Genomic DNA, 22,742 nt, shown 5'->3' on the forward strand with positions numbered 1-22,742 from the left:
ACCTGCAACACCTTGGACATAATTGTAAAATAATTAATCCAATAATTCTGTAATAGAGGGCACATAAGCGGTAATCATGTTTTAATTTTATTTGTTCCTTCCTCTTTGCGTGTGTGTGTGTGTGTGTGTGTGTGTGTGTGTGTGTGTGTGTGTGTGTGTGTGTGTGTGTGCGTTTGTAGGTGTTTTGTGGCATCTCAGGATATCAAACTATATAATGACACAGGTATGACACTGGTATTACAAGAAGCTGGTGAAATATGAGGACAATGCTGATGTCCTCATTTCTCTAAAAGCTTGCAAATCACACACAATGAGTTTTCTCTGACAGTAAACCTGCACACAGTTTCCAGTGATGTTTGGGTTTGGGGCTAGGGTGAGGTTAGGATCATACAAAACACAGTTTGTACAGTATGAAAACAATGGACACCTATATAATGTCCCCACATTTCACAAAAACAAACTAACTTGTAATGGGATCTCTATGCTGCTTTCTGGCGATTCTTTTATCCTCATTTGAAGTCGCTTTCAAATAAAAAGCATTGGCTAAATAAATAAATAAATGTAAATGCGTCAGCTCACTTTGACCAGTGACGGTGTGTCCTCAGTGTGTCGAGACGACATTTGCGACTGTGAGCAAAAGTGCAACACCTGATTTACTTGTTTGTCATTGAAATGTTGGAAAAGAAACACTCTCAACTCTATAATTGAACCTGTTCAACTCACATTCAGTCCTTTACATCAAAACACTTTTGCTCTTTCACTTGGGCGTGCCATTAACACACACACACACACACACACACACACACACAAAACTCTAAAGATATAATTGACTTATTTAAAATGTTATGCATATAATAAAAAAGTCAATACAATCATAAGTCATTTAACATGCAGCATTTCCTTTACACATTTGTGCAATTGCATACCATAAAGTCCTGAGTACAATCAGAAAGGCTTTGTTTTCAGAATGACGTGGAGTTTAGAGTCAGTAGAGCTTGATAAAGACCACAGACCTTCACTCTGACATACTCCACAGACTGCACTGCACACTACGGTAATCTCTCTCTCTCTCTCTCTCTCTCTCTCTCTCTCGCTTTTTATTTATCTATATTCATCTGCACTGTAAATTTTATTTTAAAATATAAAGTAAACCTGTTGCTTTTAATGTGATAAACTTTATCTATTTAGTTTTTTAAAGTAAAGCGATTAGTTGACTTTACAGTAAAAAACGTAGTAAATCTGTTGCTTTTAAAAGTGAATTGTTGACTTTATTTTTAAAAAGTGAGCAAATATTTTGCTTTTAAAGTGATTAGTTAAGTTGATTTTTAAAAAGTGAGTAAAACTGTTGCTTTTAAAGTGATCAGTTGACTTTACAGTCAAAAACGTAGTAAATCTGTTGCTTTTAAAGCGATTAGTTGATTTTGTTTTTGAAAATGAGTAAACCTGTTGCTTTTAAAGTGATTTGATGACCTGTTTTTAAAAAAGTGAGCAAATATTTTGCTTTTAAAGCGATTAGCTGAGTACATTTTTAAAAAGTAAGTAAACCTGTTGCTTTTTTTACAGCAAAAACTTGATTTTATTTTTTTAAAGTGAGTAAACCCGTTGCTTTTTAAGTTATTATTTGATTTTATTTTATTCAGTGAGTAAACATGTTGCTTTGAAAGTAATCATTTCATTTTACATTGAAAAAGGTGAGCAAAGCTTTTGCTTTTAAAGCAATAAGCTGATTTAAATTAAAAAAAAATATGAGTAAACCTGTTGCTTTTAAAGTGGTGAGTTGAGTTTATTGTAAAAGAATGCGAGTGAACCTGTTGCTTTTAAGTGATTAATGAAAGTGAAAAATATGTGAAAGGGAAGTGAATCTATTTGTGAATCAATCAATAGTTTAAGTAATAAACTATACAAACTTGTTGCTTTTAAAGTAAAAAACTGCCTTTCTTTTATAAGAATGGGACCTGTTGCTTTTATTGTGATTATTTGAGTTTAATTTAAAATATGTGAGTAAACATGATGCTTTTAAAGCAATAAGTTCATTTTTATTTTAAAAAGTGAGTAAAACCTTTGCTTTTGAAGAAATTATTTGACCTTATTTTATTTTTAAGTGAGTAAACCTGTTGCTTTTAAAGTGATAAGTTGATTTTAATAAAAAAAATGCATGAAACCTGTAGCTTTTAAAGTGATAAGTTGAATCTCATTGTAAAATAAAGTGAGGGAACTTGTTTTAAAGCGATAAATTAACCTTTTTAGTCATGTCCGTGACCAGGTTTCACAGGAAGAAGAGACAGAACTGTCTCAATGTGATCTCCTGGCTAAATAAAAGAAATAATAATGTCAACTTCATCAACATGAATCAACATAACAAGTAAATATTAAGTTAAGCTTTAAATAACATAAATAATTTAGTTGAAACCTGATAAACTTATTAAAATAAGTTAAAGTCTTGTCATGACTTTTTAGTCATATAATTTTTACAGCATTTACCAAACTAATGTTTTGAACAGTACTTGCACAGCATTTACTAGATCAATATTTACCAATACATTATTAAAATCTATTAAAATTATTAAAGTTGTGCTTATTAATATTAGTTAATGCACTGTGAGATAAAAGGAACCAACAATGAACAGCTGTATTTTCATTAACTGAATATTAATAGCATTTTATAATGCCATAAGATTTACTTAATAACATTAACAAATCCTTTCAGAAATATATTGTTAATTTTTTTTGTCCATGTTAGTAAGTACATTAACAAGGGGCCATGATTTTAAAGTGTGCGTCATTTGACTTTTATATGTCAACAAATATGCATCTGATCTGGAAAAGTATGCAAATCAGTGCACATTTAAACACACAGTTGCTAGTTTGTATATTTAAATATTGCATTATAATATAATCAGTACTAAAAAATTTCCCTAATACCAAAAAACATATGTAAACATGTTAAAGATGATCTAGCATGCTGTTCTTTAGGCCACTGCAGCAGGATGGCAGCTCAGGTCTCGCACACAGTGCTGCGGTTGGAGGCTGAAGATGTTCGAAACCTCAAAGACGGAATTAATTTTCAGAAAAACAACAAGGATGGAAAATGTTACATCATTTACAAAGCAAACGGCGAGCTGCGGGCGTGCAGGAACCAGTGCAAACACCAGGGAGGACTGTTCATTAAAGACATCGAGGACATGGACGGCAGGTGAATAGATACACTCTTTCTAAAAAATAAATAACATTACTAGTTAAACATGCCTATAATAATAATAATAATTATTATTATTATTATTTATTTCTTAGAGGTTTTGACTTGTTTCTAGTCCAAATAAATCAAAACTATCTTAATCTTTGATTAAGAAGCATTTTCTAGACCATGTTTTTACTGAACATGCATAAATCAACCACTTAAAAATGTCCAAGTCTTTTGCATTTAAATATTTATTTTGTTATAATATTTTTGCTACTTTTTGACATTGATAAACATTCAGATCAGACCTAAATCCAGACAAATCATAACAAAATGTGTTTTTAATAGACCTCCATATACATTTATTTATTTATTTATAAAAATACAGGAAAAGATTAAGAGATAATCGGGCCTGACTCAGCATGAATGCTATTTTTCAGCAGGTTCCTGCTCTGCAGAACATTAAAACAGGCAGACACACTTGCCATCTCATCCATCAACACAGTACAAACAATCACCAAACATATAAAATAGAGAAAAGCCGGCTACTATCTCAGTGGCTCCAGCGATAGTTGACCATCAGATGACGAGCATGGGATTTTCTAAAAATTTTCTCAGTGTTGGTATTGTGTTTAGATGTTGCGGAATCTCATTCCAGGCTTTTGTGAATGCATAAAAGAAAGATCTCTGTCCATAACAGTTCTTAAAAGCCATTAATGCCAAACATGCATTTGTTGATCTGGTGGAATGATCAGTCCTTGTGTTAAGTTTTGGTACCAAAGCACAAAGGGCTCCTGAGGTAGCGCTATTTAAAAATTGATAGTACATAAAACAACCACCGTCTATACAAGTCAACCATTTATAAATAACTTAAAAATGCATTGACAGCAACCACAAAGGAGGCCAAAGGAGAAGTGACACTGCAGTATCGGCTATTTAGATCAACAAAAGAAACAATCGGACAAACAAAACTGTGTCTGTGCTGTCTAAACGTTTGTTTCATATCACCAACTATCTCATTCCTAATCAAACAGAGCAGTTTTGTGCTGGATTAGAGCAAAATGAACATAAACCTCTCTGTACAGGTGTCCTTTCTTCAACAACTTTTCTTTTGTTTCTTGAGGTGTTTTTCACACCTCAAACACACACTGTGGTAAAGATTGTGATCGATTACAGCGAAAGTCGTTTGCTGACTGGTTGTTTTTACAACAGCTTCACACAGGAAAACCTTTAACAATTGCTTCCTTTTAGACAGGACATTAAAAAACGTGTTTATGAACGTAGTCCACACTCTTAAAAGTGTTAAAGAAGGCTTACCTATTAGGGTAAAATTAGGGTGATTAGGCAAGTCATTGTATAACAGTGGTTTGCTCTGTAGAACAAATTTCTTAAAGCGGTAATAATGATGACCTTAGCAATTTTTACATTGATTTATCAGGGTTTCTGCAGATTTCAGCAAGTTAAATTCAAGACTTTCTAAGACCATTATGAATGAAATAAGACTCATACAGGGCTAAACATTAATGAATTGTGGAATGGGCCAGCTGGAAAAGATTTTTATTTGCCTTTTCAACCTTTTTAAAATAATTTAATAAATTCAGTCATGCAATAATAATAATTTAATCATTAAAGAGTAAATAGTTTAAGTAATTCAGTGCAAAATATTTTAAATATTGTGTCAAATCAAGCAAGCAAGCTCTAAATATTTACATACACCTTTTCAACATAACATAACAACATAACAACATAACCGCCGGCAGCTAGCTCTCTGCAACTCTCACATGGTCGCCCACTGAAGCTAAGCAGGGCTGCGCCCGGTCAGTACCTGGATGGGAGACCACATGGGAAAGCTGGGTTGCTGCCGGAAGTGGTGTTAGTGAGGCCAGCAGGGGGCGCCCAACCTGCGGTCTGTGTGGGTCCTAATGCCCCAGTATAGTGACGGGGACGCTATACTGCTCAGTGAGTGCCGTCTTTCGGATGAGACGTTAAACCGAGGTCCCGACTCTCTGGGGGTCTCCCAGGATGTCCTTCGAAAAGAGTAGGGGTTTAACCCCGGCATCCAGGCCAAATCTGCCCACTGGCCTTTGTCCATCATGGCCTCCTAACCATCCCCATATTCCAATTGGCTTCATCAATCCACCAATCAGCTGGTGTGTGGTGTGCGGTCTGGCGCAAAAAATGGCTGCTGTCGCGTCATCCAGGTGGATGCTGCACACTGGTGGTGGATGAGGAGATCCCCCCCATTGTGTGTAAAGCGCTTTGAGTGCCCAGAAAAGCGCTATATAAATGTAAGGAATTATTATTAATTATTATTATAACCTTTCCTAAAAGGAAATAATAGAAAAGCATTTAAAATGTATTAAAACTATTATAAACTAAATGTATGCACAGCGGTCTGTCCAGGTCAGCGTCCTCAGCAGTAAATACATGGAGAACTTTTAAACAAAGGTAATTGTGAGGAAAATAATTAAACCATCATGGTTAAAAGTTACATTCTTAAATAAAAAGTTAAAAGTTTTATTGAGAGGGATTGTTGGTGATTGTATAAGTTAGCCTGATTGGGTAACTATACTTGAACAAAGGAAAATTAAGACCTGTTTAACAAAGTTTTAAAGGTTTTAAAGACCTACAACACAATATTTCAGTCAATTTAAGGCCCAGAATTTTCTTTTTGAGATTAAAGATATTACAAGACTTTTTAAGACCCCGCGGACACCCTGATTTACATATATATTCCAGCCAAACTAAAAGAATTACAACTTTCTCCAGAGAATAAACATAATAGGAAATATTGTGAAAATTTGATTTGCTCTGTCAAACAGCACTTGGGAAACATTTGTAAAAAAACAAACAAAATTCACAACCATTTGTGGCTAATAACTGCATCTTTAACTGTTCATTTCACTGATATTTTATACTGTGCAAAATGTGTTACTCTTACTTTAGGTTTTGAGCAAGATTTACAAATGCCGTACTGTAGAAATTATTGTAAATAATGAATTGTGTGTTCGTTACAGAACAGTTCGGTGTACCAAACACTACTGGAAACTCAACGTGGCCACTATGCAGTACGTCAATCCACCAGACAGCTTCATGCAGGATGAACTCGGTAAGATCCCTCAAACGTTTGTTTTTGTAAATGAAGCAATGATGACAACATTGACAAGAGTCTTTACGGCTTCAGTGGATTCACCAAGAAGCTACAACAACTAATGCATCTTTCTTTTCTAACTTTAGATTTCTGGAAGTAAATCTGCCTCTGTATTACTGCAAGCTTTTCTTACATGGAGTTTTTGTCTTGTTTTTAGTCCCAATGTCTAGAAATTCCTAAATCAAGAAGCACTTTCTATACAACTAGCGCATAATGTGTTGTTTTCAGAAATAATAAGTCCAAATTAAGTGAGTTTTTCTTTAAAAAAAAGCAAAATAATTAACCAATGTGATAAGTTAAACAAGTTAAATAAGTTATTTATTTAAGGGGCTCTATCATACACCCGGTGCAATAAGGCACAAAACGTGTATGGCGCGATTTGTTGCTATTTTCAGATCAGCACAACAGTAATTTTCACGTTTTGCATCATATTGTTTAAATAGCAAATCCATTTGCGCCACTTTGTCTATAAAAGAAATGAGTTGCGACGCATTGTTGGTGCGTTATTTACTGCATGCATATTTATATTTGTTTTAATAAAAACTAGTTTAGATTTGTCCACCTGTGGGGTTTTGGAGACGTCTGCATCATCATATGGGGCATAAAAACAGGAAGTGTGTTTGGATATAACTCCATTTTTTTGACCACACTTCATTATTATTGATCATTTGTTCCTTTGCTGGATATTAGAACTTAATTTAGGAATAGTTTTCAAACAAATCTTTGCTCTTAACAGATTGAATTAAATATGTGGGCTAATGGCTTTCTTCAGTAGAGTGAGTAAAGAGAAGGTAAAAAGGCTGAATGGAGGAGGCTCGTTCTTTATCCTCGTGCTGCAGAGGCTCTGTTTAACTGTTTTCTAGCTAGTGAAGCGTTCAGTTTCTCCACTTGAAACTTCTGCCATGTAAATAGCAAACACAACAATAGTGCAACACAATTGACTCTTTAAGGAAATGTGAGATGAGACTTTGATTGGTTTAATGCAAGCTTTGCTCAAAACACACTCATAACTCATTAAGAGAATAAGCACAGCCCTGTTAGACCATGCGCCAGATTGCAGAGCACATTTTTTCATCCTTAAAATAGCAAAAATGGATTCGGACACGGTGCCTTTGCACCATGTGCTTTAGATTTGCGCTTAGATCGATAAAATAGAGCCGAAGATTACTTACACCATTGGCAGATTAAGATCAGGTTTAGTCACTGTTTTGTAGCACACTAGCTTGAACATTGAATGATCCAAAAACAGACTGTTCCAAAAATGTAATGTTCCAAAGACAGACTGTTTCAAAAATGGAATGGAACATTCTAAACTGTTATCTGTCAAAAATGGAATGTTTTAAAAATTGGAATGAAATGTTCCAGAAACTACACTTTACTGAATATTTACTAGATTTTGAGGTAAAATTGACACATGTTGTCTAGTTAAACAGTGCTCAGCATAATAGAGTACAGCCCATTTTGAAAATGAATATTTTTCTACATTTTTCAATGAATATAGGCATTGTATTTGCTGCGTTTAAACAAAACAGATTTATTAAACAGATATATTTATTAAAATTGTATTTCAGTCACCAACCATATTGGGGAAATGAAAGATTAATTAAATGACATACTTTAAACTATTAAATTCAAGCTAATTTTTGCAAAAATAAATTAAAACCTATCAAATTTCAACTAAATGTTTCATTTTTTTTTTTTTTTGCTTCTCTTGATTTTTCCTCTTTATTAAATTTGTATTTAATATTTTTCTATAATATAACTTTGGCTGCACTAGTTTTTGGAGCGTTATCATAAGTCATTTTGTTAGATGAGCTCCAGATTTGGCTTCAGTACTGACTAATCTAATGTATATGCACACATCAAATATTGTAGAGCGTCGTATTAAGAATATATGAGTTTAAACGAGAGACTTGTGAGAGGTGTATTTATATATCCTGAGCTCTGTACATATAGAATAGATATGTATTAATTGTCAATCAGATTGAAGTGAACCCCGTGTTGTCATGTTTGTGTGTAGAAGCAGTGCTGTCTGAGACTGACGGGAGTTTAGAGCTGCTGGAGTTGAATCCTCCAGACCCCTGGACTGCAGAGCCCAGAGAAGCACAAGATCTGCAAGCCGGAGAGATTACGGTACAATCAGACCCCAGCAGAGTAGTAACAATTAAAAACTCTGCACCGATATTGGTCATGTATTACTCAGAGAATCAAGAAGGAGATGAGCCATGTGTTTAATCAGGCTTGCCAAACATTACCAACGAATTATTAATCACAACAGAAAAGGGATGTCTGAGTATTGTAGCTATAAAACTATGCCTAATGTAAATATATAAATCCACAGATAAAGAAAAGCCTTTAGTGTATTGAACGCTCCACCTGCCCGACTCAATACACACAAATTACAATGGACAACACACACAAGCATTGTATGCGTCATGCATTACATCCTAATCTGTTGCTTTCTGAGGTTATTACAACTCAAATACAGACTGTGTGCTCTGTAAGATGAACTTGAACGTTTTACAAAGGCGCCATTAAATCAAACAAATGATCATTATTGAAAGCACAAAGCTGTCATGGGAAATGCCGTTGTTTTGAATGTGATCGATGTGGTTTTTATCTGTTTCACTCTCTGTTATCTGATCAACCTGTAAGGAACATAGACCTGAGCACTGTAACAATCTGATATATCAGCGTTACAGCTTGACAAACAAATAACTAGACACTAGACACAAACAAATCACCCCCAAAACTTGTCTTTTGTATATATCATCAGCCTAAATACCCATAACTCATAACAGCTGGGTCTGTCCTGTTTTTTTTTTTTTCCAATTCCTTTTTATTACATTTTAACAAGTACACATTACCATGTACCAGATATAACATGAACCAACAAACAAAACTAAAGGCTTCTCAGTACTTTACATCAGAATAAAAGATCAGCTTGTTTACTAATCTTCTAATAAATCATTTCCAACTCGACCACCTTTTAAAAACAATATAACAATTCTCAAAAACTCAAAAATTATGTATTTATTTCTGAATATACAAGTTTTTTTTCCTTGACATGTTTGTTACCATCTCTTCAAGCCTATATTTGGTGCACAAATAATTTTCCAATTCTATTCAATTATATTCTATTCATCTTTATTTCTCTAGCTCTTTTACAATGTAGATTGTGTCAAAGCAGCTAAACACTGAAGATAATAGTAAATGTAAACAGTGTCAGTCCAGTTTTCAGAGCTGAAGTTCAGTTTAGTTCAGTTCAGTGTGGTTTAATAATCACTGCTGAGAGTCCAAACACTAAAGAGCAAATCCTTTGATGCGGATCCATCGATCCAATTTAAAGACATAAGCCGCTTCGCTTGCAGAATACATATATTCATAAATATATGCTCCGTCTTTTTTTAACTTGATCTCCTTGGGACATAAATGAAATTTAAAAAATTACAGGAGACATTGGTATATTAACCTCATGAATCTTTTCTATCATTTCTGTCACAGCTTTCCAAAAGTTCTGTATTCCTTTAAATTCCCACACAGCAAAATCAACAGTGTTAATTCAACAGTTAATTTTAACACTTTACCGGTATATATATATAATCCACACCAGCCAGAGTTAAAATAACATTTTCAAAACGGTTAACAATTTAACACTGGCGCAGGAATTATGTGTTTTTTGCTTGTTTTATCAGTAATTATTCATATGCTTTATTAAAATGCAATACATACTATGCTAGTTGTGCATTATAAAACATTTAAACTTAATTATTGTTGGTTCAGACCTAATTAGTGGTATAATAAACAAATACAAAACAACAGTGCTTCACATTTCATTTTTAATGAAAAACTAAATTCCATGCATGTTGATGTGTAAAAACATTTAAAGTGTCAGCCCTTGTAGTCATACAGAAATGTTTTGTTTTCAATAAGTAGTTAAAACCCTGCCTAAAACAGCATAAAAACATATGTATTTACATTTGGTCCGCATTTACAGTTTTTGAGTCTCCTTTAAACATTTCCGCTGTCTTCTGTGTTACTTGCATGCGCTGTGAGAATTTGCAGTGTGTTTTCTTAATTGCGTTGTGAGGATTTTCAACACGTTTGCTGTTAGAGCAATAAAGATTATTTGTAATTGCATGTGTTTCCTTGTTAGGCTCTTTCGGCCATTATTAATTTGACTGTTTTGTTGACGAGATATGGGTGGGTGTTGGCCACGAGCCTTCAACTATCCACTTCATTTACATCCTTGTTAAAGTTGTCAGACTAGTTGCTTTGTCTCCACCTCTAATATACAGTTAAAGTCTGAATTATTCGCCCCTGTATATATAATTCCTCAATTTCTGTTTAATGGAGAGAAGATTGTTTTCAACACATCTCTAAACCTAACAGTTTTAATAACTCATTTATAATAACTGATTTATTTTCTCTTTGTCATGATGACAGTAAATAATGTTTCAATATTATAATAATAAGATAATCTTCAAGACTAGTATTCAGCTTAAAGTGACATAGGGTTAATAGGGTTAATAGGGTAAAGTTGGGGTAATTAGGCAAGTTATTGTATAACAGTGGTTTGTTCTGGAGACAATCCAAAACTAATATTGCTTAAGGCGGGTAATGATATTATGCTTAAAATGGTTTTTAAAAAATTTAAATCTGCTTTTATTCTAGCCGAAATAAAACAAATAAGACTTTATGCAGAAGAAAAAATATTATAGGAAATACTGTGAAAATTTCCTAAATCTGTGCAACATCATTTGGGAAATATTTGAAAAAAAAATAAAAAAATAAAAATCACACACTGTAAAAAGCTATAGGTTACATTAAAAGAAAAGTGAGTAAATCCATTGACTTATCTTGCATGCTAATAATGCACATAGTTCATTGTTTACTCAATAATTATAATCAACTAACTGCATTTTACATTGCAGGAGGGCTAATAATTATGACTTCAACTGTATGTTAATTAACATATTTCATTTTATTTACATTGTGCAGATTGCTTATTTTACAGTGTATGACTGTGTGTTTCAGCTGACCTACATCACTCATGCGTGTATGGAGCTGAAAGCGGGCGAGCGCAGGATGATGTTTGACCCGTGGCTCACAGGACCAGCATTTGCCAGAGGATGGTGGCTCCTACACGAGCCTCCGAAAGATGCTATGGACAGACTGATGGAGGCAGATCTCGTTTACATCAGCCACATGCATTCAGACCACCTCAGGTAAGCACTGATACTGTTTTGAATGTAGTCGCAATCTATGAATCTGCAACAATCACATGATCTGAATGATCTGCAATGCTAAAACAAAATGATAATAATCGGGAACTACAGTTCAGGACACATGAGATTTGCGATGTTTAACCCTAAAGCAGGGGTCACCAATCTCGCTCCTGGACGTCCAGTGCCCTGCAGGGTTTAGCTCCAACTTGCCTCAACACACCAGCCTGGGTGTTTCAAGTATAGTAAGACCTTGATTAGCTTGTTCAGGTGTGTTTGATAAGGGTTGGAGATAAAATCTGCAGGACACCGGAACAAGTTTGGTGATCCCTGACCTAAAGGAATGAAAAATGTTCAATTGGTTGTGTTTTAAAGGCCTGTACTGTATGAAATATCCGTAAATTAGCAGTTTTCCGTATTTTGTGACTCATGTTTTTATTTTCCACCATTTATTTCTGCTTTTGAATTGTATTATGGGATCTTAATCTTTTTTTTCCAACAACTTTTAACCTTGAAAAGTGTGAAAAAGTGACTTTTATGAACATTTTAATAGTTTAAAGTGCTATATTGTCTGGGTTGGTGTTATATATTTTCCTACAAACACCTTGTAATAAACTGCCAGCCGCTTTTCTGTTATTTTACAGACTTATTTCTCTATATTCCTATTATTTCTTGTACATTATCTTATTTTAAATGACTAAAACATCACGTTGTTAAACTGTAGAGTTGAATTTTCAACATCAAAAGTGGGCAAAGCAGAGATCAACATCCCATAATGATCAATTTACAACCGTACATAAATGGAAAACATTAAAATATAGAACTGTTAATGATTATTTACCGTGTGTATGAGATTTCAAGATAATTTATACCATTTAGGTACAAGAAATGATAAAGTGTGAGGCTTTAACAATGATTTAATTATGTGCACTGTTAATGATGTTTGCTATTGAATGGTAATGTGAGCTTTATTTTACTGTAGGACAGTAATGCAGCATGTTATTGTATTTTATAGTTGCTTTGTGAAAATAACTGTATATTTTAAAGCATATATATACAAGACTGTTAATAAATATACAGTGGGATAAATAGCGCTGTAAATGTAAATACAGTATATTGCTGTAATAGGGTATATGCCGAGCTAGTGTGATTCCCATACTGATAAACTTCTGGTGGCCCGTTATTGTGAGTTTTTTTCCATTTTATACAGTTCCTTTTACTGTATCGATGTTGTAATGTCATTAAAATACATTCAGTTAAATAGACTTTGGCATTCATTTACTTGCTCAAGCGTAAAAACAAGACAAAAAGCCATTTACTCGCACGCGCCCATCAGAATCGGCAGGTTAGCTCAGAAGCTCCATTAAATATCATGGTGTAAAATAAATCTTCATATTATAAAGACATGGCAGGGGAAAATGTGATTTAATGCAGTGCTTCTTGTACAATCTGAGCACCACATTACATCGGATATCACTCAGCCAGTGGAGATCGCTGATTTTTAAAGAAAACAGACCTTAAACACGCAGATCTTGCATTGGCATTCAGTTCACCTGAAGCAGTTAACCCAGGTTACTGGCAAATTAAAAGTCCTATTAGCATGCTCCAGCATATACCGTATTGATTTTATAATTGAAGTAACTGGCAATTCTACAGGAGATTGTAAACAGTGCATACAATGAAGACTTTGCTGTATTACTTCATATTTAATTACTGAATTTTTGTAAACTGGCTCCATAGGAAACCATACATCACATCTCTATTGTACTTATCCATGCTTTTAATTTGTTTATTATAATTTATGCAGATGCATTCCCATGCAAAATCATCCCGAACAGTCTAAATAAAAGAATTCTTTCCAAATTGAGCAATTCAATTCATCTTGTAAAATTACATCTACATCCCTGAAGAACAAGATTTTGCAATATCAGATTTTTCCAATATCGCGCAGCCCTAATAAACACATCATCTACCATATAGTGCATACATTTTATATATTTATTTATATATATATATATATATATATATATATATATATATATATATATATATATATATATATATATATATATATATATATATATGTGTGTGTGTGTGTGTGTGTATATATGTATGTATATATATGTGTGTGTGTGTGTGTGTATATATTTTATATATATATATATATATATATATATATATATATATATATATATATATATATATATATATATATATATATTTATATATATATATATATATATATATATATATATATATATATATATATATATATATATATATATATATTATATTCTTCTTTTTTATCAGCTATCCGACTTTGCAACATCTCTCCAAGAAGCGTCCGGATATTCCCATTTATGTTGGAAACACTTCACGTCCGGTTTTCTGGTGAGACCCACATCAAGCTTTTCTTGCAACTCACATGAAAAAAAAATACTTTAGTAATTAATGGTAAATATTATGTTTTAAAACCATAGTGAAGTGTATTATACTGTCTATATTATATGTAAAACACTAGAAATAAACTAGCATTTGACTAGCATTTTTATAGCTGATCACATCTCATAACTCATTTGCAAATGTGATTTGTAGACCATCCGACAAAACAACAGCTTGCATTTTAATGTCATTGCAGGTATCTGGAGAAAAGCGGAGTGAATTTAACAAACATCAACGTTGTGCCGTTCGGTGTGTGGCAGAATGTAAGATACTCATGCTTTTGTTTTTGTATTTATGCTTCCTATGTTGTGCATTTATTAAATTTGTCTCGTTTTAAAGGTGGATGATCATCTGAGGTTCATGATCCTGATGGATGGCGTTCATCCTGAAATGGACACCTGCTTAATAGTGGAATATAAAGGTATTTTCGCTGGTGCTTTTATTTCTCTAAACCTCACTCTCTGTTTTGTCTCACATTGAGGAGGCAATAATCACTTATATGTTACTTAGTAGTTCAAATAGTTATAAACTAAACGTACGATAAGAACAATGTGATGGCAGAGCGAGGCTGCCCTTATCTGTCATGAGATATAAAGCGCACGTTACAGTAAAATTGACAGAAGTATAACAGCAAAGGCAAAGTTCGGCTGAAGGAAAGCAGCATTGATAATCAGGCTGTAAAATAGTGACAGCTGGTAAATTACAGCTTAACAAACACACTCTTCAAATATTTTCCAAGTGATGTTTAACAAAGCAAGGATAAGCTACATGGTGTGTTCTTCTGTTCTATTTGTCTTCTGACTTATTTCGTTTAGTTTGGCTGGAATAGTTTAAACAATTTAGGCACAAGATATAATCAAGTCTGTGACTTTAACCCTTTGATGCACAAGCTGCAGAACCACTTCTGATGCACGACATGAGTCTAAAATGACCCACGTACAACTTAAGGGTGCTGTATGTAAGTTTTTGACTCTTCTAAAGCATTAAAATACCATATATGTGTGTAGATATTTCAGAAACATGCCAGGTGAACATTCTTGTTCATCTGAAAAACAATGATGAAGTCAGATATTCTGCTTTGAAAATGTGCATTACATGCCGGAAACCCGCTCAATGCTAGTTTAGTCATTTATATTTCAGTACCCCGGGTTGTCTTGGTGGAAAACAGAGTATGTCATTCATTCAGTCATGAAGGCTCTCAAAGCATGCGCCCGTGACCGAAATGCGACCTCCGGTGGACAGTAGCAGACTCTGAAATGAGGCGTAGATTCAGAGTTCCACATGAGGTTATTAATAAACAATTAATATAAATATTACAAATGTAAACATTGGGTGAGCAGGTTACATTGCAATCCTGTCATGACGAGATTTGCAGTGATAAGCAATTTGCTGTTTACACCAGACAAAACACAACTGAAATGTAAATACAGCCATTCAGAAGCACAGAATAGTGCACTCACTGCACTCCAGCGAAATGGTCAGGTTTACAATCGAATTAATATCAATGAAGCCTCTTTAACATGATTAAATCGATGCTGAATGGCTGATATGTGTTGGTTTGCACTGAGTCTCAGTATTCTAAAGTTTAATTTCAAGCGATTTATTTTATTCTCCAGATCTGAGGTGAACTATCTGCTGCTGCTTCATACCTGAGCTGATCATTGTCAGTTTTCTGTTGTTAAGCTGTAAGAAGTAGAAGCCGTTTCTAAAATACATTTCAGGTGTTGGTTAGGACTAAAACCCTTTAATATGGAAATATTCCTTATATCGTGTGCCGTTGCTTTTAGTTAAAACATGATTAATATCAGCCTTTACGCTCGACTGTTGATCCTCAATCTGGCAACCTGCCCTAGCGTTTGTTTTGATCCAGAAATGCAAAATTTAGTTTATCCACTGGGTGTCAAACTTTAATATTGCACCTTTAAAATGGGATATATCACTGGGAAAATGGGTTGAAAGCATTTCAGATAGATGACCTGATTTTATTGCTAAAAAATAAATAGAAGATGCTCAACTGATGCTGAATTTTCCAACAGTATCTCAATGCAGCCTTTATGATGCAAGCTGAGATTGAATCGCTCGAAAAAGCAATGTCAGACACGATGCACTAAATGGAGTTAGTGACGTCACTGTGAGGGGTGGGGTTAGGGGTGGGGTTAGGTGAGCGCACTAAAAAGCATTGCATGCAGCTCAGATTGCATCTGCACCGAGTCTGCATCCAGACCCCTCTCCAATTTCCAGCATTGTTACTGCAGAGTTCAGAATCACACAATCTTTCAGAAAAGCAATAAGACAGTATTAAAACCCTTCTCAAGGTCACATGATCCTGAATACAGTCGACTGCACCAGACCAAACAATGGCCGTCTTCCTCATGGTGTGGATGTGATGATGAGTGACTTCGCAGGCGGCGCCTCTGGATTTCCCATGACCTTCCATGGTGGAAAATACACCGGTAACTTACACAGCAAGAGCTTTACACCAAAACTGTGACTTCTCTATATCTAACTGATATAACTTCATTAATTAGCATGTCATTTACATATTTCTAACATGATAATTTGATTTAGGCACGTCTTTATTTTTAATCTGCATTTTGCTAGCATGATTTCTTTCTTTTGACAGAGAGCTGGAAGGCGAATTTTATCAAGAACGAGAGGAAGAAGCTGTTGAACTACAAGGCGCAGCTGGTCAAATCTCTGCAGCCGAAGATCTACTGTCCGTTTGCTGGATATTTCACTGAAGCTCACCCGTCTGACAGGTGCAGTTAATGTTTAACTATAGCAAGAATGGATGCATTTGCAGTGTTCATTAACAGTAACATAAGCCCTTGATTGTGACAGGTACATAAAGGAGACAAACACGAAGAACAGTCCAGCAGAGCTGAACGAACTGATAAGGAAAAGCTGCCTGAACACTTTAACCTGGACTCCTCTACCTGGATCTGTCCTGGATTTAGCTGTGGCTCTGAATAACCGATCCAATGAGTGCGTTTACATTAGTTTAGCATTTAGAATATTGATATAGCTTCAATTCATTAGATCAACAATCAGTGCCATGAGATCAGATTCTATTTCAAATGTTGCTGTGTTTTTGCCATGTTTATTATATTTGTTTTGTTCTGTCATATTTAAATTAGTCTATAACTAGTTTTATTTAGGCTTATGTTATTTTTAAAAAACAAGGTAAACATTCCTTAACATCATACGCTGATATTTATTATTAGCATAAACAGCATGTTGAAGTCGACCTATAAAACATGTAAAAAAATAAAAATAAGAAAACATGTTGGCCACATGCAAATTCATGCTAAAACATGTTAATTCATGCTAAAACATGTTAATTCATGCTAAAAACATGTTAAGTCATACTGAAAATATGTTAATTCATGCTAAAAACATGTTTATTCATGCTGAAAACAGGTTAATTCATGCTGGAAACATGTTAATTCATGCAAAAACATGTTATTTCATGCTGAAAACGTTAATTTATGCTATCCATATGTGATAAAACATGCTAGCAACATATTAATTGATGCTTAACAACATCTAGTGATGCTAGAAGGTTGTCTGAAACATGCTAATGTATGCTAAAAACATGGTACTACATGCTATCCATATGTGCTAACACATGCTAACAACATGTTAATTAATGCTGAAACAAGCCAGAACGTGAATTAATTCAAACAACGTCTAGTGATGCTAGAATGTTGTCTGCAACATCCTAATTTATACTAAAAACATGGTACTACATGCTATCCATATGTGCTAAAACATGTTAACAACATGCATTCATGACACCCCCCACTTTTCAATTCATGTTGTTTACATGTGAAACAAGCTAAAACATGAATTATTTATAGCAATGTCTGGTGATGCTAGAATGTTGTCTGCAACATGCTAATTCATGCTAGTTACAGATGAACAAAATGTTGTCATATTGCTAAAATATTTATCATGTTTTATTACATGGCTAACATGATTTAGCATGTTGCTATTAGCATAAATGAACATGCTAAACACTAATCACTGTTGTTGCATGTTTTAGCATGTTGTTAACAGAATTTAGCATGCTAAAATATTTCCCATGCATGGCTAGCAAGAAAATTGCTGAAGATGTTAATTCATGAAAACATGTGCTGGCTATACTAGAATCTTGCAGAATCTAGTGACGTATTAGCCATGTGCTAACAAGCAAAAGAAGCATGTTAAGATCACATCTGAGTAAATTAGCATGCCACACATCCGTCATTTCTGTTTTTCCATCTGCTTGATTTTCTCTTTGCAGAACTGCCATCACTGATCCGCCTCATGGCACAAAGATCTACAAGGACAACTGGGAGTTTGACCTGTATTTGAATCAATTGAACGCCTCCATTTCAGCTGAAATCTTCAAACACAAGCACTGGATCCAGTATTATTATAACTGGGCAGGATTCAGAAACTACAATCTGGTCATCCGGGTAATTAACTCACATTGATTACCTATTTTATTATGCTAACCCTTACTAAACACATTAGCCATGCAGAAAAACATAACAGCCATGAAAAAACAGAAATGTTTAAACAAACCGTGCTTAACATGGACAGCCACATGGTATAAGTATCAATAACATCCTCATTTATGCTCACTAAATATTACAAATGTCTTAAACATAAAGCTAATTTATGCAAGCAACAAGTTAAAACATGTTAGCTCTGCATGATAAATATTCTAACATGCTATTTCTCGCTAAAAACGTTAAAAAATACAAGCCATCTTCTTAAACAATAATAAAACTTTTTTAGGAAGATGTTCATTTATGCTAGCAACATAGCAATGCATGTTAGCCTGCACTAAATATGACAAATGTTTTAACATGCTAATCTAAGCTAGCAACATAAGATTTATGCTAGCAACGAGTTCAAACAAATTACCCATGCATAGTAAATATTCTTATATGCTATTTGTTGCTAAAAACATGTTAAAACAAACATGCAACCCATCTTCTACAACAATAGTGAAATGTTTCAGTAAGATGTTACTTTATGCTAGTAGCAACATGCTTATTTATGCTAACAACACGGTAATGCATATTAGCCTGCACTAAATATCACAAATGTTTTAAACATGCTAATTTATGTTAAAACATGTTGTTAGCCCTGCATGATAAATATTCTAACATGCTATTTGTTGCTAAAAACATGCTAAAACATGCAAGCCATCTTCTACAGAAATAGTGAAATCTTTCAGTAAGACATTACTCTATGCTAGTAAAAACATGCTAAATCATGCTACCTATGCTCATTTATACAAACAACATGTTAATGCATGTTAGCCTGCACTAAACATGACAAATGTTTTTAACATGCTAATCTAAGCTAGCAACAAGTTTAACATGATACCCATGCATGGTAAATATCCTAACATTCTATTTTGTGCTAACAACACGATGAAACATGCAAGCCATGGTCTACACAACAATAGAGAAATGTTTCAGCAATGTGTTTGTTTATGCTAGTACCAACATGCTAAATCTGTTAGCCATGTAGGAAAACATGTTAAATATTTTCACAAAATGCCAAAACTTACACTAAAAACGTGATAAAAACATGGCCAATAGCAACATGCTAAATCATGTTAGCCATGCGATAAACCATGCTAAATATGTTATCAATATGGCAAAGTTTATGCTAAAACCATGCTAAAACATGCAAACCATAGTCTGCAACAACACAAATACTTCAGCAACGTTCGTTTGTCCTCAAACATGTTAGCATGCTCTACAACACAGAGAAATATTTCATCAACATACTAATTTATGCTAGTAGAAACATGCTAAATCATGTTAGCCATGCAATAAAACATGATAAATACTTTAAAAATATGTCAAATCTTGTGTTAAAAACATGGTTTGCAACAACAGAGACATAGCAACATGTTTAGTCATGCTAGCCACAGATGTGCTAAAGTTTTTCTGCATCAGGTCATTGAGACGGATGACGATTTCCAGCCCCTGAATGGAGGTTTTGATTATCTGGTGGATTTCCTGGATCTTTCATTCCCCACGGAGCGACCAGAGAGAGAACATGCATACGAGGAGGTAATGTGAAGAGTACACCACACTAATGAAGCACATAGAAAGCTAATGCTAAGTGTGTCGTTAACTGTATGTGTGTGTGTGTGCGTGTTTTCAGATCAAGAACCGTGTGAATGTGATGAGGCATGTGGTTGTGAATGGACTGCTGTGGGACGATCTGTACATCGGCTTCAACAACAGAATGAGCCGAGACCCTGATGTTTACCATCACAAGTAAAACATACACACTACACAATACAATAAAATAACATTCATTCATTCATTCATTCATTCAGTTTTCAGCTTAGCCAATTATTTATCAGGGGTCGCCACAGCGGAATGAACCGCCAACTATTCCAGCATATATTTACACAGCGGATGCCTTTCCAGCTGCAACCCAGTACCGGGAAACATCCACACACACTCATACACTACGACCAATTTAGTTAATCAATTCCCCTATAGCACATTTGTTTGGACTGTGGGGGAAACCAGAGCACCCAGAGGAAACCAACACGGGGAGAACATGCAAACAACACACAGAAATGCCTACTGAAACAACTGGGACTCGAACCAGCAACCTTCTTGCTGTGAGGCAATTGTGCTAACCACTGAGCCAACGAATCAAAAATTAGATGCATATCAAATGGAATTATTATGGGACAAGCTGGAGAAAAAAAACAAAGGAGATTGACATTGAAGATTTGTATTAATATAATTTTTAATAGAATAAGTTTAGTTATACTCATGAAATATGTGTTTATTTATGGAAATCTGATGTAAAATTAGGGCTTATATGTATGTTTAAGGTCTCACTTTAAAGGGTCATGAAACCCCCCACTTTCGGTTGAGGTCTACCTCAGAATTTTTTTCAAAACACGCATCATAATGGGCGTGGAGCTTCGCAAGCAAAGGGCAGGAGTGGGCGTGGCCAGCAGGGAAGAAGGAGGGGAGCGTGCAGATATTTTTATTATAGTTTTGATTTGTAACATATTAGGTATTTATTATTCACTCTCATTTAAATAAAAAAACAATTAAAAACATTTGACAAATTTCACTTAAACTTATTTTATTTCAGTTTGTATTTTTAAAAGTTTTAGTTAACATAAGATAAATAAAATAAGATTTTATATCTAATATTTTTCACTTTTGGTCAAATAATGATGCCTGATTTTAGTTTTAGAAGCTTTATTATGTACTATTGTCATTTTTTGCTATTAATATTTTATAAGTATATTTCTGTTTTATTTTAGTCCTAGTCAGTTTAATATATGGATATTTGTAATTAACTTTAAATATATTATATATCAGTTTGTTATATAGGCAGTATATACAGTATCTGAGTGTTATTAACAATACATTAATATAAAGCACCTTTAAAAGTAGCATCTCAAGGCACTGTACAGAGAGATAAAATGTGCAGCTGTAAAAGAAACATACAAGAATAAATACAAAGACAAAATGTAATAATTAAAAATGCACAAAGTAATAATAATAGAACTAAAATCAAATAATACAATCCAAATGATTACATAGTATAATTATTTAATCCAACACACATTTAATTTATACACCCTAAAAAATGATAGGATCAATTAGTCCTGACAGCATGTGTACATTTAGTTCATTGTAACCTATTAAACTAAGTTAATCAAGTTCTAACTTAATTTTCTAAGTTAACCAAGCTGTTTTAAGTCAGTTTAACATAATATAAGCTCAATGGACTCATAAGATTAATTTGATTCAGCTTAAAAATATGACAAAAAGGATTTTTTTATAGTGAGAAAAAATTCTTAAGACATTTAGTCTCATTTTCTAAAACATGTATACAAAATAAAACATTTCAAAATACATTTTACGCAAGCAAGACCTTTATTTTGAAATATTGTAAGTAATTTTGCTTGTTTATTTCTTTTGCGCCTTTATTTAAGCACGTTTGAATATTTATACTCTAAAGCAGGTCTGGGCAGATCTAAAGCTTCATTTTGGTGGAAAAACACTGAAGTACAGACAGAAATTGCTTAAAAATTGCTTATTATGCTTCTTTAAATTTAAAATTTATATTTATATATATATATATATATATATATATATATATATATATATATATATATATATATATATATAAATATATATATATATATATATATATATATATATATATATATATATATATATATATATATATATATATATATATATATGTACATATTTTTTTTTTAGGTTCTGGAATCACTTTCAGACTGAATTACCCCTTTCGGCTCCAGATTGGCAACATTTCCTTCAAATCTGCAGCCAAACACAGGAGAATGGGAGCAGTAATGGATGCAGCGTCTCTTAACACTCAGACGTGCTCTTTGATTTGTCTTATTTTTATACCTTCGGACATTGATCACTACTGCCTTAAAGGGACGTTTCACCCAAAAAAATATCTGCACAGGTTTTGTTATGATAATGATGTTGAATGATTGCTTGTTTGCACTGGTTGTGATCTTTCTGAACTTTTATACCAGATTAAATCTAATTTATCACTGTCATGTTGTTAATTGATTATGGACGAAAGGTGTTTTTGTCCAATGTTTCATCCCAGTTCAATTACTATGAACTCTCCCTTTAAGAATCACTGTAATTAGATTATTTATAAAGAAACTCTTCAGCACTTTTCAATAAAATCATTTCTAAAAACCTGA

General features: G+C 33.7%; 1 protein-coding gene and 1 long non-coding RNA gene across 2 annotated transcripts; one reads left to right on the plus strand and one right to left on the minus strand.

The window, feature by feature from the left end:
* Positions 1-1,045: 1,045 nt before the first annotated feature.
* cmah (cytidine monophospho-N-acetylneuraminic acid hydroxylase) lies at positions 1,046-22,742 on the plus strand. The gene is made up of 15 exons (NM_001002192.1): positions 1,046-1,054; positions 2,974-3,193; positions 6,196-6,287; positions 8,350-8,462; positions 11,367-11,557; positions 13,865-13,945; positions 14,193-14,259; positions 14,336-14,417; positions 16,312-16,449; positions 16,620-16,755; positions 16,838-16,981; positions 18,282-18,456; positions 19,960-20,076; positions 20,171-20,286; positions 22,276-22,742. Exons 2-15 carry the CDS (start codon positions 2,988-2,990, stop codon positions 22,391-22,393), a joined length of 1,776 nt encoding a protein of 591 aa, NP_001002192.1. The 5' UTR covers positions 1,046-1,054; positions 2,974-2,987; the 3' UTR covers positions 22,394-22,742.
* On the minus strand, positions 10,152-12,990 carry LOC141381553 (uncharacterized). Its single transcript, XR_012401704.1, has 3 exons — positions 11,782-12,990; positions 10,929-11,600; positions 10,152-10,714 (listed from the first exon to the last, which is right to left on the minus strand). It is a non-coding gene; the product is annotated as an uncharacterized lncRNA (long non-coding RNA).

The sequence above is a fragment of the Danio rerio genome, chromosome 4 (assembly GCF_049306965.1).
Source record: "Danio rerio strain Tuebingen ecotype United States chromosome 4, GRCz12tu, whole genome shotgun sequence".
NCBI lineage: Eukaryota > Metazoa > Chordata > Actinopteri > Cypriniformes > Danionidae > Danio > Danio rerio.